Source organism: Pipistrellus hanaki, assembly GCF_964339955.1.
Source record: "Pipistrellus hanaki genome assembly, chromosome: 2".
NCBI classification, from domain to species: domain Eukaryota; kingdom Metazoa; phylum Chordata; class Mammalia; order Chiroptera; family Vespertilionidae; genus Pipistrellus; species Pipistrellus hanaki.
The window spans coordinates 192275585-192295710 of NC_140504.1; the positions used below are offsets into that span (position 1 = coordinate 192275585).

The following is a 20126-nucleotide window of genomic DNA, read 5'->3' on the forward strand; positions in this document are numbered from 1 at the left end:
GATGTATGTCCCAGCTGTAGGAGGGCATTTTCAAAGAAGTCCAGAAAAAACTTTAACTATAACTTTTTCTCATTAACTTTCAACTTCTTAGGTAATTATAAAAATTACAAGATTATACAAACTGCTGTGCCCAATCACATTTAATTAAAAAAAAGTGAAATCTAAAAAAAAAGCAATACTTAGGATATTAAAATATTGGATTGCTACATACTAGTCTATGGTAAATTTAGCTAATTAAAGAATAAAGGTTATTTTACATCCTTGTGCTATAAAATTCCACATAATTTTTTAAATGTCTATTCCACAATTCAATTTGTTAATGTATGTACTTAATGGTTACAGGAAATATGTTCACTTAGGTTTTAGCTATACTCAATTTGCCTATAATGAAATTAGGCAACTTTTGGAATTTTAAGAGTCTCTAAGGTTACTATTAGCAATGGTTTAACTTAAAAAACATTTTCTGTAGGACATATCTGTTAACCAGCAGTTTACGCTGTTAACCTAAGAGTGCAAAAATTGTTGCATGTATAATTCACAGATGCAATTAAGTGTTAGTACTTAAAACTAAGTCTAATCCTATAAATAAATCTTATATTCTCTACTTTGGTAGGAAACCAGAACTCATTTCCTGAGTCTCTAAAAAGACCATTTCACTTGAATTTCAACTTAAGATTGAGCTTCTTCTCAATGTTATATTTGGAACTACCTTCTGTCAAAAGAAATTAGGAATCATGAAAAATGTAGAAGAATTAGAATCTCTCAAATGAAGAATATCTGGCAAAAATATTATAATACTATGTCCCCACTACATTACTGGATTCCAAATTCCTCCACTAATCTTCATCTCATCTACCATTTCACTTAGTAGCAAATATACCTTCCAATGCTGCGTTTGTTTTTTGCAGCCATATGAAAAGCAACTGGCATGACAAAAAATTCAATAATAATATCTTTCCTACTTAAATGACTTTTTCCTTTTTTATTCACTACATTTCTAGAACTTGGATATTTCAATGTCTAACAAACAAGGGTTTCCTTTCAGACTTAAGAGAAAATTTAATAAATAATTCTATTAGTATCCTATCAAATATTAATCAGTGAAAGCTGTTATTAATGATATAATAAGCAACAGTTCTAGGAGAATTACTGCTACAGCTAATAGCTTATAACTATATAAAGTTCTTATCCATTAGGAAGATACAGAAGGCAGGCACAAGAGCTAGCAGAGCTGAAATCTAATAGCTATTTTTTGATTCATCTATTAGTACTAAATACTTCTAGAGTTAGTGGGGGGAAAAGAGAGAGTATGACTTGGGTTAGGAGAGGGGCTAATATACACAGGTCAGGACATACCAACCTTTTCCAAGTGTGGAAACACGACCTATAATCCCAATTAAATCTAGGGAGAGAATTGTGAACATAACTTCCCCAATTTTGGCCCCTCTTATGGGGGTAATCCACCTTCTTAATGGGCAAGGGTGTCAAATGATATTTAGATGAACCACAAGGAAAAAAAAATCTTAGTGATCAGATAAAATAATTCCACTGGAAGCAAGTTGTCCCAGACAAAATGTAACTCTCAAACCCCCAGACTTCTTTCTTGAGATAGTAGACAATTATAAATTGATCCACATTCATAAAAATTTCCGGCCCTAAGTATGAATCAGGCAGCTGACCAGAAGAGGAAATGATTCCACCAAATGAGGAAGGCAGTTGCTTGCCAATAGTTCACTTTTGTAGCCATCCAGCACAGTCAATTTTGATTGCAGTATCCACAACTGATCATCACCATGTGTTCAAACTAAAGTACCTTTAATTGGGCAGCAATTTGCTTCAGCAAGGAGATAGTAATCCTCTTCTCCTGGGCTAATGGAATTTTGACTGCATGACATCCCATAGATTCCAGAAATTAGGAAACAATGGCTATATTCCAGGATTTAACAATGTCCATCATCTCAAACTTTCCCCATTCCATCCAGGAGTATAATTCCAACATGGAAATTGTGTAGATCCAAAATGGGAAAATCAAACATTGCCTTCATTCTTCTTATTCCAAGTTACACATTTCCAGGTTAAAGTATTGTTTGTAGAATCCAAGGGGTTGAATCATTATGATGTGCTAGATTTTTTTGATGACAATCCAATTCATTTGTACACTTTATGTAGTGAAAATTGAGAAGCAGATATTAATTTCTAAAAGAATCTGTAGGCTCTAATATTCCAGAAATATTCCATATAGTATAACCACAAATTCTGTAGCCAAATAGCTCCATCAGGTAAAAGGAATATATCCAAGGAAGGCCTTATCATCATCCAAGAGAAGAAATAAATAAATCTCCAAAACTCCAAAACTGCTGCCATACAAAATCTTCCACCACTTCATATCTCAGGAGTAGATATCCAACCAGCTGCAGGAAATATCCTCTACGATTCCATAATACCAGCCACTGGGATAGAAATTACTTCCGTTTCCAACCCAAAATAGGAAACATTGAGAATGCCCAAAACTTTAAATCCATCTGGGGCCCCTAAATATGAGTTTCTGTTTCTCACCATATCAAATACAAAATACCTGCCTACAGAAACCTTGGAACTTACCCATCAAGTCTCCGCTCATAACGTCCTTCTCGTGCATGAAGTGATGGTGGGGGGCCATAAGCAGGCCCTCCACCACCTCCTCTGAACCCAGAAACCTCTCTACTACGAGATGTTATGGAAACTGTATCATCCAATCCCCGAGCAGCACTTGGAATGGTGCCTGGTTCATTATAATCCGTGCGTAGGTCTCTATCTCCCATTTTGTTGACTGAGTTGTGAGCTTTCTGTGCACTTTTGATGTCCACAAAATCCACAAAGGCAGCCACTCCTCCTTCAGATCCCCTTTTAGGGAGAATTTTGACACTTTCCACGCGGCCATATCTGGAAAAAAAATAAAGTCAACATTATTGTTGCACATCAATAATTTTCCAAAAATAGGTTTTTTAATTTGTTTCTTATTTTTAGAAAATGTGTATTATGTATGTAGGGGGGGAGGTTACAAAGTGCCTTTTTTTTTTTCTTCTTCTTCTTTTCTTTCTTTTTTTCCCCCCCAGAAAGAGGAAATGAGAGAGAAACATCAATGATGAGAGAATCATTAATCAGCTGCCTCCTGCATGCCCCCATTGGGGATCAAGCCCAAAACCCGGGCATGTGCCCAGACCTGATTGAGAATATCCTGACCATGATATCCTTGTTCATGGGTTAATGCTCAACCAGTGAGTCACACCAGCCGGACACCAAAGTGACTTTTTAAATGACTTTTACACTCACGTTTATCTTTCTTGGGGAAAATATTTAGAAATGTTTTTACCACATTATTACACTCACTCCTTATAGTATTTACTAAACTACCTTTTACCTTTCTAGAACACTTAGCTGAAACTTATCTCTCAGATGATTTTAGAAAGTTGTACATTCTACAAAGGGATATCGGACCTAACATTGATCAAAGTAACTCAGAAACCTTAAAATATTTTTATTAAAAAATGTAGCCCATCCGGTTGTTGGCCTGGGGACCAATGGGTTCCAGGTTCGATTCCAGTCAAGAGCACATACCTCTGCTGCAGGCTTCTCCCATAGTGCGGGCCCTGTTCTGGGGCATGCAGGAGGCAACTAATCAATGTATTTCTCTCACATCAATGTTTTTGTCTTTTCCTCTCTCTTCCACTCTCCTTAAAAATTAATAGAAAAATATCCCCGGGTGAGGATTAACAAAAAAAACAAACAAAAAAAAAAAAACAACAAAAAAAACGAAACCTGTAACTAAAAATAGTTATTCTATAGATTTCATTTTAACTTAATTCATTAAGTGAAAATGATCTTACTGAAAAGTGAGGTGATTTAAAATATTCCTTACTTAAAGACAAAATAACCCAAATATTTTATGTGTTTATTTACAAATCACAGCCTAATTGTTTTAATGTAATTTTTTGCTATTTTCTTTTCTTTTCCAGAAGTTAAAAGAAAACTGCTAAGATTTATAATTTAGGTATAATTAAAATTATTTCATATAAGTTAATAAATCTAAGAAAATCTTTGGTTTAACCATATGTTTTCATTTTTATTCCCAAAAACTATTTACTATGTGTGTAAAGAAAAATTTTAGGGCACCTTTTATATTTTGAAGCATATATGTTATGAAAGAAATATAATTATTTGGAAAAATTCATGAAAACTCTACAAATTTCAATAGGAGTGAATTATATTTTATCTACATGCAATTTGGCCTTTTAGAAAGGCAGGTAAAGCACTTGTATTATCTTTTAAATATATTTTTATTAATTTCAGAGAGAAAGTGAGAGGGAGGGAGACAGAAACATCGATGAAAGAAAATCACTGATTAGCTGCCTCCTGCACACCCCCGACTGGGGACCGAGCCCGAAATTCCATGTGCCCAGACCTGGAATTGAACCATTACCTCCTGCTTCACAGGTTGACGCTCAACCGCTGAGCCATGCCAATCCGGCAGGTATAGCGCTTTTAAATACAGACCTCTTATTCCTGGACAATTGAAGAGCATAATTTTACACTTCCTCTGAAAAAGCTGACATTATCAGAAAGCAGAACTTTTCCTTTTATATGTTCTAATATAGTTTAAATTATTTCCTCTAATAGGGAAAATACAATCATAAAATCCAGTTTCAAAAAGCAATTGAGCTGAAACCAGTTTGGCTCAGTGGATAGAGTGTCGATCTGCAGACTGAAAGGTCCCACGTTCAATTCTGGTCAAGGGCATGTACCTTGGTTGCGGGCACATCCCCAGTAGGGGGTGTACAGGAGGCAGCTGATCAATAATTCTCATTGATGTTTCTAACTCTCTATCCCTCTCTCTTTCTCTCTGTAAAAACTCAATAAAACGTATTTTTTTTAAAAAGCAATTGAACTGGAAAGAAAAAAATTATTTGGTATAAATGAATTGATGAAAGAATCTTTTTAACTTGGAGGGGGGAGATGACAGAAATTGAAATAATTCATTACATACAAATATTAAAAATGCCTTCCAATGTATCTGACAAAGGATCTGTATCTGGAATACAAGAAATCTTACAGCCACCTAATTTTTTTTAACGGGCAAAACACTTCACCAAAGATATATAGATGGCAGATAAAGCACAGGAAAGATGCTCAAAATCATTAACTGTTAAGGAAGTGCAAATCAAAACCAAGATGACATACCACTTCACAGCCACTAGGATAGCTAGTATTTAGAGGAAAAGAGAAAACAAAGAAAAGAACAAGTGTTAGCAAGGATATGGAGAAATTTGAAACCTTGTGGAACCGTAAAAATGGTACAGCCACTGTGGAAAGGGTTGGCATTTTCTCAAAAAGTTAAGCATAGAATTACCATATGACCCAGCAATTCCAATCATAGGCACATACTCAAAAGAATTGCAAACTGGGGCTCAACTACAAATATGTAACACCATGTTCATGGCAGTATTCACAATTTCCCAATTGCCAAAAGATGTAAACCCCAAGTATCCATTAACAGATGAATGAATAAAACAAAATGTGGTAAATACATAAATGGAATATTATATTAAGACATAAAAAGAAATGAAGTTTTGCCTATCCAGTGTGGCTCCGTGGTTAAGCGTCATTATGAACCAGTAGGTCAGGGTACGATTCCCGGTCAGGGAATATGCCCAGGTTGCGAGCTTGATCCCCAATGTGGGCATGCAGGAGGCAGCTGATCAATGATTCTCTCTCAGCACTGATGTTTCTATCTCTCCCTCCCTCCCTTCCTCTCTAAAATCAATAAAAAATGTATTAAAAAAAAAAGAAATGAAGTTTTGATACATGCTACAACATAAACCTTGAAAAATCATACTAAATCTTGAAAATCCAGACACAAAAGGACAGTTTATAATTTCACTTATAAGTGTTATTAGAATAGGCAAATCCACAGAGACATTAAGTAGAATATAGGTTACCGGGGCTTGGGGTAGGGAGAAATGAGGAGTTACTGCTTAATGGGTACAGAATTTCTGTATGAGATGAAAAACATTCTAAAAATAGTGATGGTGCCGAAGCCGGTTTGGCTCAGTGGTAGAGCGTCGGTCTGCGGACTGAAAGGTCCCAGGTTTGATTCCGGTCAAGGGCATGTACATTGGTTGCGGGCACATCCCCAGTACGGGGTGTGCAAGAGGCAGCTGGTCGATGTTTCTCTCTCATCGACGTTTCTGGCGCTCTCTCTCTCTCCCTTCCTCTCTAAAAAAAATCAATAAAATATATTTGAAAAAAAAAATAAAAATAGTGATGGTTATGTAACATAAATGTACTTAAAATCATTCCATTCTTTGAACTCAGAACAATTAGATTATAAATATACCCATTACAGCACCAAACTATCTGGAATAATGCAGCAACATCAACAGTTATATTATCTCTGTATACAAAAAAATTTTATGAAGGAATTACCAACGAATCAACCCACTCATTACATTTCTATCAACAAACTGGAGAGAATCCAAGATGGCTGCTCGGGTAGGCAACTAGCCGCAGCGGCACACAACAATTTTAATAAAATACAACTAAAATATAAAATGGACATTACCCAGAACTACAGGAAAGTCGACTGACTGGAAATCCTGCAATAAGAAGCAAGGAGAAAACCAGAAGGAAGCGCGGAGGAGCTGTAAAAGCCTAAGGTACGGAGACACGCGGCGCGCGGAGAGGACGGAGCCGGAGAGGAGGGAGGCCGAGTGCCTGGCTGGAGTTCCCAAGCGGCAAGCAGAGAAAAGCTCCGATTGTGCTGGGCCCAGCTCCAACTGCTCTGAACCCCAATTCTAGGCCAGGCCCTGGGGACCCAGGCTCACCCATAGGGAGCTGGGCTGTAAGACGGAACTCCAGGGAACCACCAGAGGAGGTCCCGGAGGCGCGCACAGTGCGCGCAGAGAAGGGCCGGCCGGCTGTGCCGCGGGATTGCCCTGACGGGAAGGAGACAGGGGCTCCAGACTGCTCTGAACGCCACCTCCAACTCCACTTCCAACTGAACTGAACCCCAATACCGGACTCATTGGGGGAGAGCATAGACAGTTTGGCAGCAGGCGAAAATCGAGGGCACCTTTCTCTCAGAGGCGCTTGCAACAAGTACTGAAGGACCCTGAGTCTCAGGAGTCGCATAGGGCGGGGCTGACGGAAGCCAAAGCTGTAGGCTCCACCCTGAAACCCCGCCCCATCAGGAAAGCTGCCTGCGAAAATGCCTAAACCAAATAGATCACAAATGAAAGAAATGGAGGACAAAAAGCGACTGGATATAGAGTTCAAAACCACACTTATAAGGTTTTTCAATAGTCTCCTAGAAAAGGCCGATAAAATAAATGAGACCTATGAGGATATGAAAAGGTTTCAACAAGAAATAAAGAATACATTGTCTGAAATAAAAAATATTTTACAGAGTCCTAAAAACAGAATAGAAGATCGCAAGAATCAAGTCAAAGATTTGGAACATAAAGAGCCAGAAGACACTCCTCTGCAGAAGCTAGAAGGCAAGAGAATCCAGAAAATTGAAGATGATGTAAGAAACCTCTGGGACAACTTCAAACGATCCAACATCAGAATTATGGGGGTCCCAGAAGATGAAAGAGAGCAAGATATCGAAAACATACTGAAAGAAATAGTGACAGAAAACTTCCCCCACCTGGTGAAAGAATTTGACTTACAAGTCCAGGAAGCGCACAGAACTCCAAACAAAAGGAATCCAAAGAGGACCACACCGAGACACATCATTATTAAAATTCCAAGAGCAAAAGATAAAGAGAGAATATTAAAAGAAGCAAGAGCAAAGAAGGTAGTAACTTATAAAGGAGCACCTATACGATTGTCAGCTGATTTCTCAACAGAAACCATGCATGCCAGACGGGAATGGCAAGAAATATTCAAGGTGATGAATAGTAAGAACCTACAGCCAAAGATAATCTATCCAGCAAAGCTATCACTCAGATTCGAAGGTCAGATAAAGAGCTTCACTAATAAAAAAAAGCTAAAGGAGTTCATCACCACCAAACCAGAATTATATGAATTGCTGAAGGGGGTTCTTTCAGAAGAGAAAGTAAATAAAGATAAAAATTATGAACAACAAATACGTAACTATCCACAAGTGAATCTAAAAATCAAGGAAACTAAAAAAAAAAATCTGAGGAACAATATTAACTGTTGAATATAATAGAATCAGAGGTATGGAAGGGGAGTGAACTGATGATTCTTGGGGGAAAGGGGAGAGGGAGATGTGGGAAGAGACTGAACATAAATTGTGCACCTATGGATGAGGACAATGGGGGGTGGGGAAAGGACAGAGGGTGGGGTGAGAAGGGGGGGAAAGGAACATTTGTAATAATATGAACAATAAAAATTTATTTAAAAAAAAAATAAAAACAAATAAAAAATAAAAAAAATAAATAAAAATAAAAAAACTGGCTGCTTCTTTGTATCAGATCTTTATTTTACTTTCTACACCAGCAACTAGAAATGCTTCAAATATGCTAAAAGGCAGAATCAGATACATAGATTGCAAAACTCCCACGATTTGGACATAACCAAGTAAGGTGGCAATATTTGTAATCTATATACATAAAAGCCTAAGCAACCAAATGACCAAACGACCAAACTGAACAACCAGTCGCTATGGCGCATACTAACCACCAGAGGGCAGACACTCAAATGGAGGAGCTGCCCCTGGTGGTCAGTGCACTCCCACAGCCAACCTCGCTCAGCCGACTAACCTCCCATGGTCCCTCCCCCTGGCGGGCCGGCCCCAGATAGGCCCAGGTCAGGACTGGGCAAGAAGGCCCCAATAGATCCTACCCATGCACGAATTCATGCACCAGGCCTATAGTATGTCATAGTCTCAAAACAAAAGTTAAACTTTAGTTTTAACAATTATCTAGAACTGCCGAAACCAGTTTGGCTCAGTGGATAGAGTGTTGGCCTGAGGACTGAAAGGTCCCAGGTTTGATTCCGGTCAAGGGCATATACCTTGGTTGCAGGTACATCCCCAGTAGGGAGTGTGCAGGAGGTAGCTGGTCGATGTTTCTCTCTCATCTATGTTTCTAGCTATCTATCCCTCTGTCCCTTCCTCTCTGTAAAAAATTAATAAAATATATATATTTTTTTTTTTAAAAAAAACCTGTTATCTAGAAAAGTGCTTTTCAACACTTTTCATCTCATGGCACACAGAAAATAGAGGCCTGGTGCATGAAAATCGTCACAGGTAGGGTCGCTAGGCTAAAGTGACCAGACGTCCTGCTTTTGGCGGGACAGTCCCGATTTTTTAACAATTTGTCCCGCATCCCACAGCATTTTTTTAAGGTCCCTATCAGGACTGTCCTACCAAAAGCAGGACGTCTGGTCACCTTACCCTAGGCCTGACCAGTGATCAAGACCAATTGGGGACTTCCAGCTGCCGACCAGGGCCATCCTTCCCTCATTGCTGGTTGGGGCCTTCCTTCATTACACACTGCCCCTAATGGTTAGCACACATCATAGAGAGAAATCAAACTCCTCGTCTCCCAGTCTAACTCCCAAGGGGACACTTTGCATATTAGCCACACACACACACACACACACACACACACACACTTAGAGGCCCAGTGTACAAAATTCCAGGGGGGGGGGGGAGGATTAGGCAAGGGATTGGGCCTAAACCGGCAGTCAGACATCCCTCTCACAACCCTAGACCGCTGGCTCCTAATCGCTCACCTGCCTGCCTGCTGGCCTGATCACCCCTAACTGCCCCTCCCCCTGCAGCCTTATCACCCCCAACTCCCCCCCCCCCACTCCCCCATTGGCCAGGCAGCCTGCTTGTTCAGTCGTTCTGTCATCCCTCACTAACACCCCCCCACCCCCACTGGCCTATTCTTAGGCAGCCATTTGTGAGGGTGTGGCAGTCAATTTGCATATTACCTCTTTATTATACAGAACTAGAGTTCCAGCACACAATTAAATCATGCACGTATAGGATCCCCTAGGCCTATCCTGCCATCAGGTCCATGTCCGCCACCCCGGGAACACTGCCGGCACAACCCCCCCCACCACCACCACCACAAGAGCCACTACTCATTTGGTCGTGATGCTCTTATGGCATCACAACCACAGGCCTTTTATGTTATAGATAAGATTACTAAAATCCTGAGACACACCAAAAAATATATTTTTTGCCAATCTGACAAAAAGAAAACAAGGTATGCTTTTGATTCATTCATACCAGACCACTACTGTTGTGGTGGCTGTTATTATTTATTTATTTATTTATTTATTCAGTTTAATATATAATCTAAGAAAAAAGAGATCAGGGCCCCTGACTAAATAGTCAGGTATTACATGCTCTAAAAATTCTTGCACCACAGCACACCAGTTGGAAATCACTGATGACAATGACAATGAAGGGTTTAAAATTTAAATTGTTAGCATGACAATGATAAATTAAGAGTTAACGATATATTGCCAAAATCGGTTTGGCTCAGTGGATAGAGCGTGGGCCTGCGGATTGAAGGGTCCTGGGTTCTATTCCGGTCAAGGGCATGTACCTTGGTTGCTGGCACATCCCCAGTAGGGGGTGTGCAGGAGGCAGCTGATCGGTGTTTCTCTCTCATCAATGTTTCTAACTCTCTATTCCTCTCCCTTCATCTCTGTAAAAAATCAATAAAAATATATTTTTTTAAAAAAGAGTTAACGATATCTTTCTATGTAAAGACAAATATCAAAAATTGATATAAACCAATAAATAAATAAATAAATAAATAAGTAAGTAAAATTTATCAATATATAAACCCATGGAAAACTGGGGGAAATTTTTGCAAATTGTGTAATGATTAAGAAATTTTTACAACTTAACAACCCTAGTGTGGGGCATGCAAGAGTCAATCAATCAATGATACTCTCTCATCATTGATTTTTCTATTTCTTTTTCCCTTTTCCTTACTCTCTGAAATCAATAAAAAAAAAAATTAAAAATAAAACTGAGCAAAGGACACAAATGCACATTTCTCCAAAGGCAATATACAAATGGCCAATAAGCATATGAAAATCTATTCAACAACTTAGTCTTTAGGGAAATACAAACCAAAACCACAATGACATAACATTTCACATCCACTAGGGATAGCTAAAATAAAAAAGATAATAAGTAATGAGGATAAGGAAATACCTAAACCTAATACATTGCTGGTGAGATTGCAAAGTGATGCAGCACTTTAGAAAACACTTTATCAGTTCCTGAAAAGTTAAACTAAAAATTACCATATAAGCTAGTAACTCCAACTCCTACATATATAACCCGAGAATTAAAAATGTACATCCACATAAAAATGGTACAGAAATGTCATAGCATTATTCATAACAGCCAAAAAAGGAAACAATCCAAATATACAACTGATTAATGGATTTTTAAAATGTGGTGTGTCCATATAATGGAATTTTCAGTAATACAAAGGAATGAATAATATATGCTATACAACATGGATGAACCTTTATTATGCTAAATGAAAGAAGCCAGTCACATATTATATAATTCCATATGTATGAAAGGTTCAAAACAGGCAAATTCACAGAAATAAAAAGCAAATTACTGGTTGCTACAGGCTGGGGAGAAGAGAGAATGAAGAACTAATGGGTATGGGGGTTTCATTCTGCAGTGATGAAAATGTTCTAAAATTAGTGGTGATGTTTGCAAAACTCTGTGAATATACCAAAAAACAGCTAAATTGTACACTTTATACATATACACACTTAGTATAACAAAGCACACACCATTTTTGAACATTAACTGAAATATAATTTTTAAAACTGAAGCGAAGGCTGTGCCAGCAACCAGGGTAAGGAAGACCCATTCTGCATGAATCTTCGTGCATCGGCATCTAATATATTTATTTATATATAAAAGCCTAAGCGAACATCCGACCATTCAACTGGTAGCTATGACGTGTAATGACCACCAGGAGGCAGACGCTCCAACCTGTAGCTATGATGCTCGCTGACTACCAGGGGGCAGACACTCAGTGCAGGAGCTGGCGAGTGTAGTGACTTGGAAGTTGCGATTCTCAAGTGTCACACCCAGAACCAGAGAGGAGAGAACCCCATTCCAGGGTGCATCACCCAAAAACCGCTCTCTTGCAATCCAGGACCCCTCGGGGAATGTTAAAGAGCTGGTTTAGGCCCGATTCCTGCAGGCCAGGCCAAGGGACCCCACGGTGCACAAATCCCTACACTGTTCCTCTAATACCGTGTTTCCCCGAAAATAAGACACTCTCTGAAAATAAGACCTAGCACAACTTTGGGAGAAAAAATTAATATAAGACACTGTCTTATTTTCGGGGAAACAGGGTATATAGATAAGATATCTGGCCCTAGCTGGTTTGGCTCAGTAGATAGAGCATTGGCCTGTGTACTGAAAGGTCCCAGGTTCAATTCTGGTCAAGAGCACATGCCTGGGTTGTAGGCTCAATCCCCAATGGGAGGAGTGCAAGAGGTAGTCAATCAATGATACCCTCTCATCATTGATGTTTCTTTCTCTCTATCACTCTCCCTTCCTCTCTGAAAACAAAAAATAATTTTAAAAAAATACGTCTGGGATCTACTTCAATATAATATAAACTATATAAGATTCCAACATTCTGGACCTTGTATCAAGGAATAAGGATCTTAATTCATCAAGAAACCCCTTGGATAAGGGCCAATAGTAGTATATAAGGAAGAAGAAAAAAAAAAAGTTGAGTGCAACCACTAACAATATGGAGGCTCCTCAAAAAATCAAATATAGTACTACTATATGACCCAGCAATCCCACTTCTGAGTATCTGAATAAAATGAAAATGCTACTTGGAAAAAATACATGCCTCCCATATTCATTCATTGCAGCATTACTTACAATAGCCAAGATACGAAAACAACATAAGTGTCCATCTACTTACTAGTATGCATGGATAAAGACGTGATATATGATGGAATACTATTCAGCCATAAAAAAGGAAATCTTGTCATTTTGTGAACACATGATGGACCTTGAGGGCATTATGTTAAATGAAATAAGTCAGAGAAAAACAAATATCATATGATCTCACTTATAGATGAAATCTTTTTTTAAATATATTTTTATTGACTTCAAAGAGGAAGGGAGAAACATCAATGTTGAGAGAGAAGCACTGATCGCCACCACACTGGGGCCTTGACTAGAATCGAACCTGGGACCCTTCAATCCACAGGCCAACACTATATCCACTGAGCAAAACCATCTAGGGCTATGTGAAATCTTTGGGAGGAAAAAAGCTCATAAAACAGATTGGAGATGAGGGTGGGTTAAAATGGATGAAAGGGGGTCAAAAGGTACAACCTTCCAGTTATAAAACTGAAGATTTAATGAGATTAGTAAGGTCTGGGAGAAGGTAGGGCCAGAGCAATTTTTTGCTGAGATACCACACAAAGTGAGGACCTGAAACCCAAACAAATGGAGCAATGGTGATTCCCAATATTATTCCTAAGAAACAAACTCCCTTCTCACTACCTCCTCTCTTCTGTGTGACTCAGCATGTAACAATCACAATGATCCAGTAATGAAACTCACATCCAGTAATGAAACAGTCAGTGGTAGAAGTAGAACCAAAACTAAAATTTTAAGAGTGGGATAGCTTTAATCTGCTTAAAAAATTGCACCAGAGATAAGTGATCTTTTATCCGAAAGTTGTCTCCTGTAGAGAAAAAATTAAAAGCAAAACATGCAAATCACTTCCAGTCTCACCTTCCTTTCCTTTCCTTTCCTAGCCTGCCCTCCCTCGCCCCAAAATGTTGGTTTCCAAGTAAGAGAGTAGTTGAGAGGGAGGGGATTGGACATAGAAGCAGCAGGACAATGTGCTCAAAGGTGGCAGAGGTGGGGGAGGCAGAGTGGTTGGGATGTTAGTTACATTGAGAACATAACTGACTGGGCAAATGAGTAAATACAATGAGAATATTGGGAGTCAGAATTCTCAGTCAAAGAAGGAATTTACACTCATGGAAATGAGGAAGTTATAGTCTCTTCATGTATTCAAACACCTGAGTTTTTAAATATATGACATGGAGGTACATATATATCATGTGTCCACATATCTTAGCTTTGTAGCAATGATATGTAGCAATGATATTTGGTATTTACGAAACCCAGATTTTTGTTTGTAAATACCATCCTACAATAAAAGGAACTAAGACTTACAAAAATTGCTGAATCCAGGAGTAGGGCAGGAAAAGCACAATATGAGTCTATGTTGTGCCATAAATAAATAAACGCTTAGCCCAGCCAATGTGGTTGAACGTCGACCTATGAACTAGGAGGTCACCGTTCAGTTCTCAGGCTGAGCACCTAATGGCATCGAGGGCTCAGTCCACAGTGGGGTACGTGTGGGAGGCAGCCGATCAATGATTCTCTCATCATTGATGTTTCTATCTCTCCCTCTCCCTTCCTCTCTGAAATTAATAATGTGTATGTGTTTTGTTTTGTTTTTTAAGAGAAATACTTAAAGAATGATGCGGAGACAGGATGGTCTGCAATGCAAAATAAGGCTGGACTAAGGCCCACTGAAAAAATTAAGAAATAACGCTGGCTGGATAGCTCAACTGGTTAGAGCATCAAACTGATAAGCTAAGGTTGAGGGTTCAATCTCTGATCAGGGCACATACAAGAAGCAAACAATGCCAAAACCGGTTTGTGAGAAATCAATAAAATATATATTTTTTTAAAAAAGACAAAGAAGCCAAAACCGGTTTGGCTCAGTGGATAGAGCGTCGGCCTGCGGACTGAAAGGTCCCGGGTTCGATTCCGGTCAAGGGCATGTACCTGGGTTGCGGGCACATCTCCAATAGGAGGTGTGCAAGAGGCAGCTGATCGATGATTCTCTCATCAATGTTTCTAACTCTCTATCCCTCTCCTTTCCTCTCTGTTAAAAATCAATATATTAAAAAAAAAAAGACAAAGAAGAAGAAGCAAACAATGAGTGCATGGATGTGTGGAACAAGTTGATATTATGCTCCCTAAAAATCAATAAATTTTTAAAAAGAAAGAAAAGAAAAAGAGCGCTGATATGGCTCATGGGTTGGAAAGTTACCCCATGCAACAAAGGGTTGAGGGTTTGATTCCCAGTCAGGACACACGCCCAGATTTTAGGTTTGATATAATTTGAGGAACATGCAGGAGACAGCCAATGGATGTTTTTCTCTCTCTCCTTTCCTCTCTTTAAAATCAATAAAAACATATCCTTGGGTGAGGATTAAAGACGATATTTTAAAGAAAGAAAAAATATAAATCATGAGGTTTCTTATCTACAGTATAATATAGAAGGCATAACAATAATAGACAATCATTTGGCAATAGTAGATAAATCAGGCAAGAGTTATCAATGAATGCTGGTGGGTGTAGGTTTGATGACGTAAGACTATCAGTGTAATATTAATATATCTCCCTATAAATGCTAATCAAATTGAAGGGAAGAATAATGAAGACACAAACTTGATGAAGCAATCAGAGTTCAAGTTACCAGCAGTTTGCCTCCTTATACTCTGTGGTATTCTTGCCAAGAATGCACAACCTGAGTTAGTCATGAGGAAATACTAGACAGACCCACATGGAGGGTCATCCTGCAGAATGAAAGACCAATGCTCTTTAAGACTATCAGGCACATGCATGAGAATTAGGGTAAAAATGAAATACTGTCCAGACTGATAAAAAACAACAACCAAAGGCAACATGTGGTACTGGCTAGGATCCTAGACCAAAAAGGAAAAAGACATTGTTGGAATGTTTGGCATCATGTCAAAGGGTCTAAGGATTGGGTAGCGATGTTGTGGTAAAGCTGATTTCTTGACTGGGAAGACTCTATAGTACATTGCAGGAGAGGGTCCTTATTTTGGGAAGGTATACATTAGAAATTTTAAGAGTAACAGGACACCATGCCGGAAAAAGACAAGACAGAGTAACGGAGCAAATGTGACAAAATGTTAATGGAGAATTTGGGTGAAGGGAATGTGGAAATTCTTTGTACTATTCCTAAACTATTTCAAAATTAATGTTAAATGAAGAAAAAATAACACAGGAAGGAAAGAAATGGGTCTATAAGTGTGAAGAGGCCTTTATTCTGGGGTAGCAAATGCCATCCTTTCAAAGAAGCCTTCCTTATCACCCCCATCCCCTCTACTCTCTATCCCCTTCTTTGCTTTATTTTGTTCTCATAAAAGGATCAGCCGTGGTTGATAGTAGTTGGAGCTAAATGATGGGTACACAGAATTCTTTTATTTTTTTTCTACGTTTGTGAGTTCTCTGAGATAGAATTTTAAAAATATATATACAGCAAATATCAGTCGCATAGTAATATATGTATATGCATCTTTATTAATGCGTAAAGTATCTAGCAGCAGAATTAAAAATTACTGTAATTTCTAAGTTGTGATAAGCATAAATGAGATTGCAACAACTGTAATATGAAAGTACATCTGGGTTTGTGTTAATAATGAAATTACAGGTATTACTCATACTATCTACCATGTTGGTACTACCATGATACTACTATCTTGTAATAGAAGGAAATGCTGATAGCAGGTCAGTGAAAATAATGATATAATATTTTCCTACCCAAGTTTAAGTATCTCCTCCTAAATTCTGATCTAAATATAAATAATTTTCATTGGAGATTATAACATCCTTTGAGATAATAAAGTGATAAACTTCTTCATCTTTATTTTAATCCAATAATATTGAATACAAAAGAGCCTTTACTGCAGACAGCATAATTTGTAAAAAATTAATGGTTGACACCAAAAAAAAATCTACCACCTACCAAATTATTGATTTATAAAAGACACAAATCACTATATGCCACATGTAGTTTTGGAAAACACAAATTTTTTTTTTTTTAAAGTACAAATGTCCTAATTTTTAAATCAAAAGAATAAAATAATGGGTGAAGGTTTTAAAAAAAAAAAAAAAAAGGCACTTTGAATCTATTTTAAGAATCTATAAATGTATTATATGTAAAAGTATATGTACTATGTGTAAACAGGATAGAAATGTAACGAAGTCAATGTAACGTATAATGAGAAAAATCTTCGTTTCATTTGTCAATGTTCTCAAGTAGCCCAAACTCAGCATCTTATACATAGACACAGAAACATATTAGCACACACACTCCCAGCGTTTAATGCTTGACTAAAAACCTGGCACCAGGTATATAGGACAAACAATAACTGTTTCCCCTTTGAATTTTCCCAAAAATACCCCTTAACTGAAAGAAATGGAGCAGTTTGTTATATGATAAATACCTTAAATATGCTAGATTTAAATTCATCTCTACATCTCTACACTCAAAATAAAATCTTAAGTAAGCAAGTCTAAAATTTCATTAAATTTAAAAAAAAAATCATTAAATTTAAGTTACAGTTTTATAGACATTCTATTGTGAGATTTTCTATATGTTTATAATTTTCAACTTGGCAGACAGAGACACATGTAAAGGGAAAATCTGAATATTGCAATACTTTCAAATTACACCAAGAAAATATTTCAAAGCACATTTCCACACACTAACACTAGCTAGATATTACACAAAATGTATATGGTTTCTAATGAAATGATTAAACATTCTAATTGTTTCCCAGAATAGTGTATGCTATTTTCATTCAAATTATGAGTAGATATAAGGCAAATAATAATTAAGCACAAAAATAAAGAAAACAAAGAGTAAAAGTTAGAAATTTAACTATAGAAAAATATTACTGTATTTAGTCTCCTTGTTCACCAGGTTACATGTCTGTTTCAAGGTGCTTAACTTTTATTTCAAATAAACCAATAATGAAATTTAGGAGCCCAGTTTTAATAAAACTGAAGGTATTTCCTAACTACGATGTTTACTCTAAATACTGTATACCTGTTAACTATAGACCAAACATTACAGATTCTTTCTTAAAAGTAAAATCAGAGAAATATAGTCTCCAATTAAATATACTAGTTTTCACAAAATATTGCAAACTTTCTTAATGTAAGCAAAATTTCAAATGAAGGAGAAAGTGAGACTTGAATATTTGAAAGAATTTTTACAATACTGCTATCTTTACAATTTCTAAATATTCCCAAAGCATTAGCTTGCAGGATTAAAAATGTTTCATAAATCAAGCTTGAAATTTCTTCATAAGCGTTCCAAACAGCACAATGCTCCTACAATCAAGAGTCCACAATGCAGGTAGCTGGGAAAGGGTGGCCGCTACACAAAAAGTCAAACACCATCATTCTTTCTGACCCCGAGCCCTATGTTTTCCTCCAATCTGCTTGCCAGAGGCATTCTACTCAGGAAATAAATAACATTTCAAGCATCTGTATTAATTTTTAATGCTATTTTTCAAGATAACTGAATTTTTTTAATTTTATTGTTGAAGTATACAAAAGCCTACCATGAAAACATTAAAAATTGTAACATTCAAAACCAGAGGTTTCAAAACATAGAAACTGACTGGGCTCAAAAGAAATGATGTGGCAATGGTGTAGGCTACTATGAGTCAATTTTGTTTAAGACTAAAAATATCTCTGGTTATAAGAGTATGTAAGAACAAGGAAACTCCTCCATATTTTATATTGTGTTCCAAAAGTAACGATATCCAAATACATGTAACACATAAGGTATATTCCAAGTATTTAAACTCAGGAAAACCACTGAGGTAAGGCATTGAAAATTAGCAAAAACAAATACATTTTTTTAAATCGGTCTCATTCTTTGACAAAATTTTACACAAGCTGCTACCTTGCTCAACCTCTGCATAATCTTTAACCTACTCTCTAACCTGGGAAATGTATGGGAAGAACCTAAATATGTGATTTACTTAAAATCTGAAAAATTAAAATATAGACAATTTTATATTCTTTGGAGGGTTCTATTCATTTACTCATTCTAATACAGGGAGGGAGTCCCTTTGCACACACCTCTCTTCCTCTGACAACTAAAAGACAACAAGCAATTGTTGTATAACTCCTCCCTTACCCCTTAAACCTAGCTACCATACAAAGGAAAGGACTTTCTCTATTGTGCAAATCCAGTCGCTGAAATGGATCTTTGTTAAATAAAATCTGATTCAGAAACAGTTGTCATTTAATTTTTTCAACTGGCATACTGAAAGCTGTAAAGGTAGTGAACACAATAGATGCATTCTTATTGAAAGAAGGTAAAGCCAAATTTTGGAAGTACTCTGATTATGATTTAAAGATTTGGTTTTTCTCTAGCACAAATGAAAAAGCCAAATCAGCATCCTTCCCTCAATCTATTTCCTAACAAAAACACAAATCAAAATATGAATAGTAAAAAAATAAAATAAATAAATAAATAAATAAATAAAAAAGTGGCTCTGACCTTCCACCCCCACCCTAACCCCAAAATGCCTCTAAGCTGCCTGTCTCTCCTCCCAAAACTGTCTGGTTTAACCTTTTTAATTTTTTTAATCCAAATACTTACTACAAAGGCCTAATTGCCGTTATGAGAATATTCATTTTGAAAACGTTTTAAATAATGTATTCCCAGTGTACACCTCTTAATCCTATAAAACAGTTATTAGTTAATGTAATCAACTAGGGGAAAGGGTAAAAGTAGGCAATATAGCCCCTCAGCTTTAATTTAGGTATTGCATGTTTTTCTCATCCGGATTTCTAGAAGACACCAAAAGTGACTATCCTTAAATTTTCTTGCACAGCTCTCTTTCTGGTACAAGTACATTTTTATCCCTTTCACTTAAATTATCCAGATTTGGCCAGTAACAATCACACGTTTTACAAAACATTTTCTACAACAGAGACAAAAGGCCATGAATTCCTCCAAACAAGGTCCATTTAGCTCCAGAGCTGGATCAGCAAAAACATTTCTTGTTCATGTTTACGGATAAACAAGAAACCAGAAATAGAGATTACCTGTTGGGGGTGGAGGAGAGAAGGGGAGGATGGGAACTGGAAATCCCAGTGTTTTGGGTTACACTCTTTAAACTCATAAGAATATACTACCCACTCAAAAATTTTTAACTCTCATTTAAAACAAAGGAGTTTCGGGGACACAACGTCTGCTTAGTTTTAAGATAATCTGCTTTTATCAGTA

General features: G+C 37.3%; 1 protein-coding gene across 2 annotated transcripts in view; it reads right to left on the reverse strand.

Moving 5' to 3' along the window:
- SPEN (spen family transcriptional repressor) overlaps positions 1-20126 on the reverse strand; it is an 87067-nt gene that overhangs the window by 63871 nt on the left and 3070 nt on the right. Inside the window, exon 3 of one of the 2 annotated variants that reach the window (XM_084875267.1) lies at positions 2602-2922. In XM_084875267.1, coding sequence (XP_084731393.1) covers positions 2602-2922 — 321 coding nt within the window. Of the gene's footprint in view, positions 1-1360; positions 2923-20126 lie in introns of those variants that run through there. The other variant, XM_084875268.1, reaches the window with a different exon arrangement.